Source organism: Panthera tigris, chromosome B3 (genome assembly GCF_018350195.1).
Source record: "Panthera tigris isolate Pti1 chromosome B3, P.tigris_Pti1_mat1.1, whole genome shotgun sequence".
Classification (NCBI taxonomy): Eukaryota; Metazoa; Chordata; class Mammalia; order Carnivora; family Felidae; genus Panthera; species Panthera tigris.
Window position 1 is genome coordinate 74,884,816 of NC_056665.1, and position 14,515 is coordinate 74,899,330.

Consider the following 14,515-nt stretch of genomic DNA (forward strand, 5'->3'; position numbering starts at 1 on the left):
AGGGGGGGCTTGGTGCCGATCTAATTGTATCGTGCACTGAATCATGATAGGTGCTTGGCAGGTGCTATCTTCAAGGTTATTTATTTATTTATTTATTTATTTTAAAAATGTTTATTTTTGAGAGAGAGAGAGAGAGAGAGAGAGAGACAGAGAGCACGTGAGCAAGAGGGGGAGGGGCAAGTCAGAGAATCCAAAGCGGGCTCTGTGCCGACAGCAGAGAGCCAGACATGGAGCTCGAACTCGCAAACCACGAGATCATGACCCGAGCCGAAGGTGGGTGCTTAACTGACTGAGCCACCCAGGTGCCTCTACGCTGAAGGTCATTTATAAATAACACCTGGTGGCAGAATCCACTGGGCCAGAAGACATTTCAGAAAACCATTTCTCCACTTTTAACTCCACTCACCCAAGGATTATTGTTGTTACAAATGTTTCAATCAAATGTGTCTATGCACACACACAGAAGAACCAAATTCTCAATATAAAGTATATCAGAGGATACTTCATTTTTATAAAATAAAAGAGGATCTAGAAAGAATCATAAGGCACTAGAAATAACTTTTATATTGCACCGTCTTCCAGAGCTACTTAAAGTTTTATGGCTGGATTTATATGAGAGACTTTATATGGATTTATATGAGAGACTTCTGATACATATTACAAATATAGGAGAGTCTATTAATCAATAACCTCAGAAATTATAGCAAGACTACAGGTCAAAAGTGTTCAATGTCTTACCAGTTTTGAAGGGTTAGGGAGGAATCTGCTCCTTAAAACACGGCCCTCTTGGGGCACCTGGGTGACTCAGTCGGTTGAGCATCCGACTTCGACTCAGATCATGATCTCACGGTTCTCGGACCCCACATCAGGTTCTCTGCTGTCAGCACAGAGCCCACTTTGGATCCTCTGTCCCCTTCTCTCTCTGCTCCCCCCCCCCACTGGTTCTCTCTCTCTCTCAAAATAAAAAAAAAAACTTAAAAAACAAAACACAGTCCTCTCTACACCACACCCCCTCGTGACCTAAGTCAGCAGAAATGAGGTACTATGGCAGTATGAGCATGGCCACTGGGGTAATAAGGAATGGGTGGATTTCTCAGTCTGTTACTTCCAAAATGGTGGCTCTGGAATGGCATGACTTCTGATGACACTGGTTCCTTCGTCTGTGAAATGAAGAACTTAACACCTAATTGGTAAGAATGCTGTGAGGATTAACTGGAATGACAATAAATAATATATGTAAGACTAATGATTTTTATTTTTTTCTACATAATTTTATAAAAGATTCATAGTTTTAGTAATATGTACTGCTTCTATAATACAGATTTATAAATATATAATTATTGTAGTTGTTTTGTATTTCTTCTTTTACTGTGAATATGTTTGTATACCTCTGAGTTCAGAGTGAATTTTTTCATTTTCCTGGATAAAAAACTGTTGGAAAGTTAACTCACCATTCCTAAAGAAACCATTTCTATCAAGGTCAAATTTCATCCGTCTTGTATTCTTCCCTTCTCTCTTTCCTATTATTTACAGACCTTGAGATGAGATCCTGTCAGAATTAGAAAGCGGGTGAAAAGAATTTCTTTCTATGTCAGACTGCTGAAAATTAACTTTGCTTACCTTAATTCCAGTAACAACTTATAAAGAATGCTCTCGAACCTTCATAAATGCTCTAAGTGTCCATTTGGTTTATTAGCAGCCTGAATTTCTCCCTACATGCCATGTATGAAATAAGAATCCGATTTGGTAAAAATTTCCAACGGGTTCAGAATCCTAGAACCTCAGAACCCAAAGGAACCTTTGAATTTGTCAAGTAAATAAACCGAAGCCCAGAAAAATTCAGAGGTTTGAACATGGTTACAAAACACGCAAGGCCAAGAAGTACTTTTCTGGATAGAGTGGAGTGCAAAAATGTATTGTTACGTCAAGCACACCAATGAGACAACCTGGAGTAGAACTCCCCAACGTAACGAAACTTCTCAACCTTGGCTTCAGTATCTTCGAGGTCACACATTCAAAATACAGTAAGTTTTACCACTCCCTGCTGGTGCTACTGCAGTAGCACCTAGATCTGGATTTTGACAAGTTCCCAATGTGACTCTTAAGGAACATGTAGGATTGGCAACCGCGGAGATGAAGAGTAGTGTTGCCAGGTTCGAGGCTCCTATCCCGTGTAACTACCTTCCACAGGGATCCATTTACATAAATTATTTCATCAAAGTTCATTCAGAACTATTTTTTTTAAATAAGAACATTTTGCTCTCTAAACATCTAAAATCATTTCCAAAAGATAAAGATCTCGTTTCAACAAAAGACGTAAAAGAAGGTATTAATCACAAAAACTGAAATTTCTTCACACTCCTTTTCATGGGGACAATGAGTAGCAGCCAAGTAAAGATTTTTATCCATTTATGGATGTGAAGGCTAGCATCATACATGGCATATACTGAATTAAAACAGGACTGGGAAAAGAGATTTTAAGCATGAAATTATGGAATGTTCAGTAGCTAACTGGCCTCTACTAATAAACTGGTTTTTAACTTCTTAGCATGTTTCCAGTTTAGTTTTATAGACCCACGTTTCATTGAAGGGGCCACCAACTGTAGAAATTCTTGGGGGTGGGGCTTGCATTATACTTTGAATGAGTTAACCCTTCTAAATTTTAAAGTCTAAAGTCTAAACAGGTATGTAGTGAGCCACAAATTTAAATAGCATCTTCTAGTTAAACACAAAGCGTAGTGTCTGTACTTGGCAATGTGTCAGGTGCGATAAGGAACTTGGAATGCACTGACATTCACATCATATAGATTCAAGCACAGATTTCCCTGACACACAGCTGCTTCTGTTTGAGGGCTCAAAAAGGCTGTGTAGGATAACTTCTCATCTGTATGAATGAGAGGACTGGTTTCTGTCTTCCTTATAGGAGGAGGCTGGAGACATAAGAAGGTTAATAAATTCCTTTTTTTTTTTTTTTTAAGTTTACTTATTTATTTTTGAGAGAGAGAATCCCAAGCAGGCTCCACACTGCCAGCACAGTGCCTGATGCAGGACTGGATCTCACGGACTATGAGATTGTGACCTAAGCCAAAATCAAGAGTCGGACGCTCAACCGACTGAGTGAACCCAGGCACCCTGAAGGTTAATAAATTCTTACCATCATCCCACTAGTGACTCTGTAAGAGTTTTTTTTTTAAAACAGATTTTGCTAAGGGGCGCCTGGGTAGCTCAGTCGGTTAAGCGTCCGACTTCAGCTCAGGTCACGATCTCGCAGTCCGTGAGTTCGAGCCCCATGTCAGGCTCTAGGCTGATGGCTGGGAGCCTGGAGCCTGCTTCCGATTCTGTGTCTCCCTCTCTCTCTGCCCTTCCCCTGTTCATGCTCTGTCTCTCTCTGTCTCAAAAATAAATAAACATTAAAAAAAATAGATTTTGCTGATATATTTACATATAATAAAATGTACCTATTTTTAGTGTACAGTTTGATAAGTTGTGAAAAAGATACATACCCAGATAACCATCACCTCAGTCAACATACAGAACACTTACACCATTGCAAAAAATTCCTTCATGCCCCTTTACAGTCAATCCTTGACCCCAACCCTGTCAGCCACCCGTGGGCTTTCTGTCACTACAGCTTAAATTCTGTCCATTCTAGAATTTCATGTAAATAGAATCATACAGCATGTTGTCTTTTCTTTCTTTCATACAACATAAGGCTTTTGAGCGATCCATGTTGCTGCATGTACTGGCAATTCATTTCTTAGGGAGTATTCCATAGATAGAAGATAATTTGTTTATTCATTCACATGTAGATGGACACTTGAGTTCTGAGTATTGGTTATTATAAATACCAAATTAAATGTACATGTCTTTATGTGGATATGTTTTTTTATTTCTCTTGGGTAAATGACTAGGAATAGAGTCGTTGAGTCAGAGTGCATGTTTGAATTTACAAAAAACTGCCAAATTGTTCCAAAGCAGTTGGTGAACACTCCCACCAGCAAAGTATGAGAGTTCAAACTGCTCCCCGTGGTTGCTAACACTTGGTATTGTCTGTCTTTTTAATTTTAGCCATTGCCAAAAAGAAAAAGTGGAAAACAGGCTTTGAGAATGCGAATCAACCAAAGCATGTCAGTAAATAAATGTTTGCACACCATCCAAGAAGCCATTTGGGAAGTCCAAAGAGAAACATTCAAATTCTACTCCAAGGCTCCACAAATGAACTGGAGAGATTATTTCTCTCCTTACACAATCACAGCTAAATAACCCAAGAAAGATCATCTTACTTCCCCTGCTCCAACATCTTTCTGGATTCCTCCAAAAGACATGCAATTTGCTCTGAAAATAATAACTCTGAGGATCACAGGCTTGCCCTCTCAGATCTGAAATTTGCCAGGCTCACACACACACAAATCAGGAAAAGACACTGGATATGTACAACACTCATGCTTACATGCATGTGCTGGCAAGGTCTGAAAGCTGAGATATTCTTCCCCTAAAAATTTTTTTTTCAACTTTTTATACTGCTTAAAAGTGGTTAAATATTATTTTCAGACATTGCCCTAATTTGAACAAATCTTGCCTGTTCCAACTGGATAGCTGGTTTTCATCAACCAAACCACAAGAGAAGAGCCTGGCCTCCTAGAAGGCGTAGGTGGTTCACACTAATAGCAGGAAGGAGGCTGTCATTCCAGGGCTCGGCTTTCACTTCACAGCCACCTCTGTGAGTTGAGCCTCTGTGAGAGGGTCATCCTGAGACCGCATGGGAGAAAAGGAGCAACTCAAAATCCGGCGCAGTCTTTTTAATGAGGCGGCCCTTCCCTCTGCCAGGAACGTTCACTGCACACACACACCATGCCTTTTCAGAACCAGGGAGGCCCTACTTTTCTCGCAGCTCTGGGTTCTCCCAGCCAGGACAAATTCTCCTCACACATGCTTTCGCATCACTGTATTGTTCTTTTTGAGCCTTTTCACAGTTAATAATTATGTTTATTTTAGCGAGTGGTTGATTGATGTCTACTGCTCCTTTCCATCAAACAAAGTAAGCTTCGTGAGTTTTTTTCTCCTAGCTGCATGCCCGGCACCTAGAGTGCTCAGCACATAAAAAATACTTAATAAATATTTGAGGAATTAATTACTTACCAGGTAAAACATTACCTTATGCCTCTAAGCTTCATGGAAGTTAGAAAATAAAGAAGGCTGCTCCTTTCTCCATTATAAGAAAAAAATCAAACTGCAAAAAACTTGGGTGTCAAAGTTGTCTGGTCGTCTCCTGCCCCAATTTCCATAAAACCATCTGCTTAACTGTCAGGTCTACATTATCAACCTATCCTCTTGTGATTCAAATCCATGAAAAGAATGACGATGAAGACTATGAGAACAAGATATTTTCCTCCATTAGAATGGAATTCTGAAAAAGGAATTCTCATCGTTTCAAACTTGAAAACTAAAGTCTTGGTAATCTACAAGGGAAACGCAGATAGCGGATAAGTCTAGGTCATTATCTCCCATGGCGGGGGAAACGGCTCTGCTATTTCACTGAGACGAGGCAGGCAGAGAGTCCCTGTATCACTCTTGCAGATTTTGTGATCAGAAATAGGCTGACAGTAGCATATGCCTCAAATGCAAACAGAACTGCTGTCTTTTCCAGTCAAAGGTATGTACTAGGCAAAACTCCAGTGACTTCTAGACCGTCCACTTTTTCTTCAACTACCCAGCTTCAGAGGAAATCTCAATGAAACACATATGGAATAAAACTTAATAAAATTAGAGTCGCTATGTGCCCATACTCAGCTCACATTCAGCTCAGCCCAAACACAAAACAAAATTCATTATCATGCATTCTATTCATTATTGGTGCAAACAAAACTCTAGAATTAAAATTTAACATTATGAAAATATTTCCAAGACCTGAAGCTCATTAACACAATACTAGGAAGGTATTAGGAAAGGTTACTTCCTTCTTCCACTTAGTCATTAGATATTAATTGAGCCCCTATTAAATGCCAAGCACTACCCAGCACACTAGGGGAATGCAAATGTCCTCCAATAACCAAATTTTATTAATCTAATCCTAATTTGGAATTCAGAAAGAAAAACGAGTAACTCAAGGTCAATTCTTTCACACTCACTTAAATAAAAGCTTTCTTCTAACCACTGAGAAGACATTCTTACCAAAAGGCTATGTTATCATTTCATTATAAACTAAGACACTGTCTTGTCATTATCTTTACATATTCTATCTGGAAAAAACCTATCTACACACTGAAGTGAATTCTGATAAACTAATTAAGAATCTTATTTTTTTTTAATCTAAAAGTTGGTCCAAAAATCAAGTTTTATTCCCAAGCCACAAGTGAAGGAAATAAAAAAAAAAAAAAAAGATGAATTAAGGCAAGCTTCATTCCTCCATTGCCCAGTTACAAGAAGTATTATCAGATTTATTACAAATGCCTCAGGTGTTCAGCTTAGTTAGCATCACCACAACTCCATGGAAAACTTATCCAAATTTTATCTCAAAAGCTTGGTAGGAATCCACAGGAAGTCCCACACATCTACAATCACAAGCAGAAAGAGAAAAGAAAATAATCCCACAAAATTCTAAGCTTAATAGAACAGATGCCTCTTCCTGACAAGGGACAGCTGTCAGGCAAAGCAATGACTTGGGCACTGCACCTACTTTCTCATGTTCCCTAAGGTGTCCATATTTATCTTGAGACAAACTATTACTGATTATTGGAAACGGTTAAGGAAAAGAAACCCAATGAAACTCAGGCTGGTGGTAATGACAATTATCCAGATACCAGGAATTATCCTCAAGCAAAAAGTCCTAAAGGAGAACCCACTTTCTGTCAATGTCCTAGTGAAGGAAAGTATGGCCAAACAAATGTGTCTGTCAGCCCCTTAAGAGAAGCACTTCATGAACTGGAAACTATGTTGAAAAATGAACTTCATTCCCATTCCTACACCAAGCAACATCAAAAATAGAGGTTCCACTAGGGAAAAAGGACCAGAGGGGACATCAAGAGAAACAGGAAACATGACTGGAAGAGCAGATGTGTGCAAAAGCTGGGTATACCCAGCTCTTGGATACCTTAGAATTAACTGCTTTAAAATGAAGCTGTTTAAATGTTCTTAAGGTCTGTTTTTCATTACCTGACAGGCAGATATATGTTAAATATTCGCCTTGACCCCCAGTTGCCAAGAAAGGAATCTTTTTCTTTGTCCTCCTCTTGACTTGGACAGCTCCCAGCATCCTTTCATCAAGAGGTGCAAAAATTTCCTTGCTGATGGCAGACTTGGCACTCATTGCGGAACAGTCGAGGAGGGCGCACAGCGAGTTTTCTAAAGAAGAAAAAGAAGAAGGCAAGTTGAACTGACAATATTCTAGGGCTCCTGTGACAGCGAGCAGCAAGTTGATTCGTAGGTGATGTAATTTTCGGTTTGCAGTTTAAACTCTCGCTTGCTTGAAACACACTGAACAATCATTAAAAGCAAGGTCTGCACATTTGTATTACCTGTGAAAAACACAAACAAAAGGGAATCCTGAGGTACTCGCTGAAAATGTCAAATACGATGTGAGACGGACAGCATGGAACGTTATCTGGAAAGTGTGTCAACCTCCACCCCAACTGCATCTAATGGTAACTGGAGGGCGGTACGCACCCCCATTCCTATTTTGTAAGAAACATGGTTTCACATTTCCACTTGAGAAGTCTTTCCACTGTCCAACAATCCTTAATCAAGAAGTTCTTTAATGCTGCCTCAAAATCTCCTTTAACTCTAATGTAAATCCATTTCCCTAATTCTATTCACAGTGGAAATAATTATATCATCTTCTACATAATAACCATACATGCTACGGAAGACCATTAATTTAATCACCCGTTAGGCTGCTTTGGATCACGCTAAATAATTAATCCTTATTTATTAGCCTCTTTTAGTGGGTCCTATTTTCCAGCACTCCTCTGCATAGAGTTGCCATGCTCTGGACCCTTGACAAATTCTCCACATTTTTCTCCAGCCAGAGTGGACAGAAAATTCTATTAAAAAAAAAAAAAATGTCTGACTAATGCCAAGTACTTTGGAAATGTTACCCGGCAGTGCCCACATGTTATGCTCCTGTGGGTAACTGGCAGTGTGTGCCCAATAATTAAGAAGATAAAGCAGTATGTTGCTGACTCATACAATGAGTCCCTCCTCTCCCTGCTACCAAACTCACATATATACAGCCCCATGTTATATTTAGTTTTCCAAAAGTTATACCTCCTTAATGGTCTTAATTCTGCTTATTTGTGTCCATTATACTCAAGGTCATTCTGAATTTTAACCCTATTATCCAAAAACCTCAACAGCAACTTGATGAGACATTTTCTATGCCATTATCCTAGTTACAGTCTGTGTCTTAATCACTAAGCAAAATTTGTTTAACCAGCAAATCAGAACTAAAGGTGCAGACGGGGCCTGTGGGGTGGTCACTTGGGTTATATATACAGAGTATTCAGAGACAGCGCAAATGGGTCAACAGCACAGCCAAATATGGTAACAGCAGCTCAAACAGTTGGTCAGCCTGCTGTAAAATTGAGCCGGTTGGTGAACAAACACTACGTGCCATCTCTAGGCTCAGTATTAGGGACACAAGAAATGTTTAAGACATGGTCCCTGTTCTCCAGGAGTTGACTGCTGACTACATCAAAGGTTTTGCTCTATGAGGGAAAACCACAGGATCACTCTTCCCAATGCAAGATTCACAAATGCTACCAACATAGCTACCCATCAGCAGCAACTCTGTCGCAGAAAAGAGATATATTTAAAGAGGGCATTCCTCTGGTTAAGAAAAAAAAAAATCTCCTACTTTCAGTTTTGTAACAGAACAGGTTTTCTTAGTGGCACCAAGAGTAAAGAATACAAAGTGTTGTTTTTTATTATATCCATCTATGTCTCCACTACATATTATACCGATCTATACCCAGATCCGTTTGTGCTCTGGTCATGACATTTTCTCATTGCCACCAGGTTCCTCACACTGGCTGAGAACATAATGACAACAGTGTAGGGGCCTGGTTTTCAATGTGCTGACCACTGACTGATAGCCTGCAATTTCCCAGAAGTTAGCAAACACAACCTCCCCCCGACACCCCCATGATTTTACCCTGTGACTTTCCCAGGCAGCGTGTTATCATTTACAGGGACATTTTTAAAGTGAGCGAGAAAAAAGTCCTCTCACTTCTCACCCTTTGGGAACAAGTGAGAAAGCGAGCCAGTGGGAGCGCAACAGCTTCCAACGTTCTACAAGCAATGCCGAAAGCATGTCATATCCCCAAACTCACCAGGCATTCTCTGACCAGTGCCTTCCCAACTGTGCTATGGCTTTTGCTTTCCTATTTTGGATTCACGTTTTTCTAAAACTGTGGTTAAAAGAAATAAAAAGCTATCATTTTATTGTGTAAAATCTGCCAGAAAAAAAAAAAAAAAAGGAATATGCCTGTTTTACCAAACTCTTAGAAAATTCTGTTCTTCTTTTGAGAAACTGGTAAGACATGGAAATAACCTTTTACTGTGTTGTTGTTTTTTTTTTTTATACTGATATTCAGTAGCCAAGAACAATAACAAACAAAACATGACAAAAACCAGGAAACATAAAATCAGGTACTTCACTGAGCACAAGTTTTAGAATCAAAACAAACCTGGGTTCAAATTCCGGCTCCAACACTGAAGACCTATACGTGACTGGATAAATATCTTAAAATTCCAGACCCTCAGCTTACTAACTGCAACTTAGATCTTCACCCACCTGATGGAACTGTTGAAAGAATTAAAAGAAACAATGCATGCAAATCACTTATTCTAGGGTCTGAATCATAATAAACTCTTAGAAAATTTTAGTTAATTCTGCTACAGCATGAAAAATAAAAGGCCCTCTGAACATGTAGAAGCTGAGCAAATGTAGCCATCCATACCAGAAGGGATTTGTAAAAGAGAAACTCAACTTTACCACGGCTTTTTTCCTCATTCATGGTCTGAAACTCTCTAAATATGGACACACGGTCTATTTTACGAAAGGCTCCGTATTGTTACGAGGATGATGAATTTATAGGCTTCGCCCTCAGGAAACTCACCAGTAGGAGATTATTGGATGCATTTTGTGGGATGTGTATGCCATGGCAGGCATGTGTGCATGTTTTTTATTGTTTTAATAAATGAAATTTTTTTTTATTTTAGAGAAAGAGTGAGTGGGCAGGGGAGAGGGGCAGAGGGAGAGAAAGTGAGAGAATCCCAAATAGGCTCCATGCTCAGTGCAGAGCCTGACATGGGGCTCGATCCCACGACTATGAGATCATGACCTGAGCCAAAATTAAGAGTTGGAGGCTCACCCGACTGAGCCACCTGTGTGGCTCACGCGTGCATGTTTTTTAACACCATCCTGGGAATGGGAAGGTACAGTGGATCAGAAAGGAAAGAATCAGAAAGGGAAAAGGGTACTTGTGCAGTTTCATGGCAAGAATCTATAAGAGTGTCTCCCAACCTGAGGACACATCTGAATTCAGCATAAAAAGCTTTTAAAAAATGCAGACTCTTGGTCCCCTCCTTTACACCCACCAAATTAGAATCTTGGCATTTGTATTTTAAACAATTCTCTAACTGGTTCTCATGCAGCCATCCTGATGCCTAATTTAAAAATCAACAGCCTAACAAGGAAGTATGGAATGGAAAGAAATGCATTCTTCGGAAAGAATACAGGAAGCCACGTAACAGGATTTTCTCTCTTGATTCAAGCAAGCAGCTTTATCAAGTCTTACATCTTGTTGGTAAATCAATGTCCAGCCCAAGACTGGGACCCCACTGTAAGAAAACAAGACGAATACAACACCAATGACCGCAGGTATTCTAGTCTACATCATAATGAATATAGCAGGACATGCCGCCCCAAAATAGGCAACTTCAATATTTTGATTATTTGTGGCAGAAGGCATCTGAAAAGCAGCAAATGCAAGGAGAGGCTTTGTCTGAACTCCCCTGATCTGCTAAAGACAGATCCTCCAAAAGGAGCTCAATAAATCCCCTCTCCCAGAGTTTCATCAACCAGAGAAGATGGGCTCTTGTCCCAGGAGAGACTAGGAGAGGGCACCATATCCAGGACAGACTTTTTCACAAACTCTCATATTTCCCATCTGTTCTTCTAAGGGTGCACTCAATCTCTCCTAAAAATCATTTCCTCTCCCCTTAGAGGCCTACCTCCTCTTTGCCTGTGGAGACAGTATTTAATCCTGAATTCTAAGGATTTAGAATACTAAGGATTTTCAGTTACTCATTCTTCCCTGGGTATCTCCCATGTATCCATGAGGCATGTGTGCTGATAGACTTCTGTTTTTCTCTTATTAATCTGTCTTTTATTCTAGCAGTCTCAGCTCAGAACTCAAGGGGGAAGCAAAATTATTTTTCCTCCCCTACAATCCCATGGAAGTTTTTTTTTCTCTTCCGGGTCCACAGCTTCTATAAGCTATAATTACAAAGCTTTTCCATCCAAGAAACCAACCTACAATATGATTTGCAAGTCAAAGGAGCTGGCTGCCTTAAGTGGTAATTGTAGAAACTAATCTCAGTTAGTTTAATCCTTCCCAGGGTTTTTTAATTTATCTTCTTGCTGTAAACCACCTAATCCATATCCACTTGCCTTAGTACACGGCTGCTGTGGGGAGGTAGCCCTCCACTCCCACAAGTAACCAGGAAATGAGATTAACCTTCAGAGAAGGAGCAGTAAACTCCTATGACCTCAGAGCTGAGCAGCTGACGTACACGAGTAAAGGGTACACAGGGCAGATGTTTCTCACTCCAACATTAATGTCTTTGGTTTCCAGGAATGGAACGGATACGTGTCCTCTGTGGTCAGGAGATAAGGAAGAGTGGTAGGGACTCCAGCAAGTTAAAACTGCAGATGCCCTTAGCCACAGTTTCCCTTTGCAGCTATCATGCAGACACGGGGTGTAGTCTACAGGCTTCAAGTATTTCTCACCTGAGAACCAAGAGCTCCTTTGGTGAGATACAGTGATCTATTTAGCTTAATATTATCAAGGTAAACAGATCTGTCTAACTTCAGGAACTTCCCTGTTTGGACCTCATGTTTATTTTTTATTTTGTTTTAAAAAATTATTTGTGTGAGAGAGGCGGGGGGGGGGGGAAGGAAGGGAGGGAGGGAGGGGGAGAGAGAGAGAGAGAGGGAGGGAGGGGGGGAGAGAGAGAGAGAGAGGGAGGTGGGGGGGGAGGGAGGGAGGGAGGGAGGGAGAGAGAGAGAGAGAGAGAGAGAGAGAGAGAGAGAGAGAGAGAGAGAGAATGGAACTTAAGCAGGCTCCATGCTCAGCACACAGCCCAACACGGGGCTCGATCCCACGACTCTGGAATGACCTGAGCTGAAATCAGGAGTCAGACGCTCCTCAACCGACTGAGCCACCCATACTCCCCTAGGCCTCATGTTTAGCATGCAATCTTCTGATCATATTTTGGCACTAGCTGTGCCAATACAAGTATTCTGGACTCTACGGTAGTATATTCCCATCGGCAGTGAATAACCAGAATCCCTGGTTTTAGACACCACTGTCTTTAACCAGTTAATATAACCTGACCCTGAGGCAGATGCACTCATAACAAGCTGATATCAAGTTTCAAAATTCTCCAAGTAAAGAGTGAAAGTGATGTCACCCTGGAAGAGTTTTGGGGAGAATCGGCTGGTCTTTACTAGTGCATGTGAACTCTGGTGAGGTGACCTCCAATAACCTAGAAATAAGAGAAGTAAGGTTACTCTCTAAGGACTTCTATCATTACCACTTTGTGTTTGAAATTCTACAAATGCAACTTTAATTTGCGGACACTAATCATGCATCCAGCTTCCACCGCCTTCCTGGCTTTAAATCCATTTATCTAGCTGCCATCTGAGCACTTCCACTGTGAGTTAACCTAGACTCTGCGTCTTCCTTCACCCCTCCAAACCCCACCCTCTACCCCGTAAGTCCTGTGGATTTGATGTAACCTTACTGGATTCCATCAGAATCCCTCTCATTCTTGCATCTTCTGCCTTGTTAGGATTCTCATCATCTCTAGCATGAATGATTCTGATGCCTCCTAAAAGGGTCCCAGTACCGATCCCATCTGGTTCACAATTGTCCGTCAATGTTGCCCAATGTAATATTCTAAAGGATAAATAAAACTCCAGCTCAACTGTATTTGCTTCTTCTCCAAGCCTCAGGTCTTGACAGGAAAACACAATTACCTTGACAAGAAATGGGTCAATGTTATAAATATTGAAACCAAAGTAGAGAAATGTTAAATTGCTTCCTGTCAACTCCATAATATATAAACACTAAATGTTACACATCAGAGGTTATCGAGCAATCACTAAACCTAAAAATAATGTAAAAATGTTCATTTTGCTCCAAAATCCAAGAACTTCACCTGGTAGTTAGAAAACACGCAATGTGTTACACGGTGAAAAGTCTATTTTTTAATGGTTTCACATATTAAGCACAATGAGATAACTGGAGGTCAAATTACCTTTATAAAAGTTTACTCAAGTAAGAGTTACTGATACCAAATATACAAAATTTCTACGTAGACTTCACTCCTTGATAAGATAGTTCTCAAGATGAAAATTTCAGTCACTTTATGGCATGCAAGCATGTAGAAAATTGAAATAAATCAGATAAAAATCTCAGTCCACCAGCCAATTTTTCCATGTAGTTCAATTACTACTTTAAACTAAAAATTTGCATTAGTGGGATCTAAAGAGGGAGTCTGATATACTACTAGAATAGACAGGTACTTTTAATCTGGTGGTAACATTCAAAGTGGGAAACTGAAATCACTGTTAAGTCCATTGTTCTTCATGGCAGACACAAGGGCTGTGGAATGGGGCTGCGTGTTGTGAAACCAGGTGGGAATGGCGGACCAAGAACTCATATTTAAGACTTCCCAGGGCTTGCAAAGATCAGAACTAAATCAGTAAGTCATATCCCAAAACAATCGACCAGTCAACCAGACAAAAAAACAAAAACAAAAAACAAAACAACAAACAAAAGAAACCCTCTAAAAAGTATCCTTGAGGGACCAGAAACTTCTAAACAGGAAAATAAAAATTATATGAATAAAAGCTAAAAATAGTCTCTTTCCATTTGAAAAATACTTGTAGACAGACATAGAAATACCATAAAGGACAAATTCCAAACAAGGACTGTATATCAGCATCGAATGAGGTACCTAGGACCTGTTCACAGAGGCGATCTAAAGGGCAAGGACCTGGACTTGTTTTCTTGATCATCTCCTCGTTTATTCTGCTATACAACCAGGTCAGTACCACTGTCTTTGGGGTTTTCCCTCTGCATTTAATGACATATTTATAAAATAAGACTCTATATAAACATTTTTTTGAGAGTATAAGGCAGATACTCTGTAGAGCCCTAGTAATGAGTCACTGAGGTTTGCATAGCACTGCATGATTTACAAAAAACACTTCTATGCTCAATTCCAA

General features: G+C 40.1%; 1 protein-coding gene across 5 annotated transcripts in view; it reads right to left on the reverse strand.

Moving 5' to 3' along the window:
* Window positions 1–14,515, reverse strand: part of STXBP6 (syntaxin binding protein 6) — a 244,524-nt gene that overhangs the window by 159,195 nt on the left and 70,814 nt on the right. For all 5 annotated transcript variants that reach the window (XM_042989483.1, XM_042989481.1, XM_042989482.1 and 2 more), the window contains one exon: window positions 7,153–7,341. In XM_042989483.1, coding sequence (XP_042845417.1) covers window positions 7,153–7,306 — 154 coding nt within the window. In that variant the 5' untranslated portion in view covers window positions 7,307–7,341. The remainder of the gene's footprint in view (window positions 1–7,152; window positions 7,342–14,515) is intronic.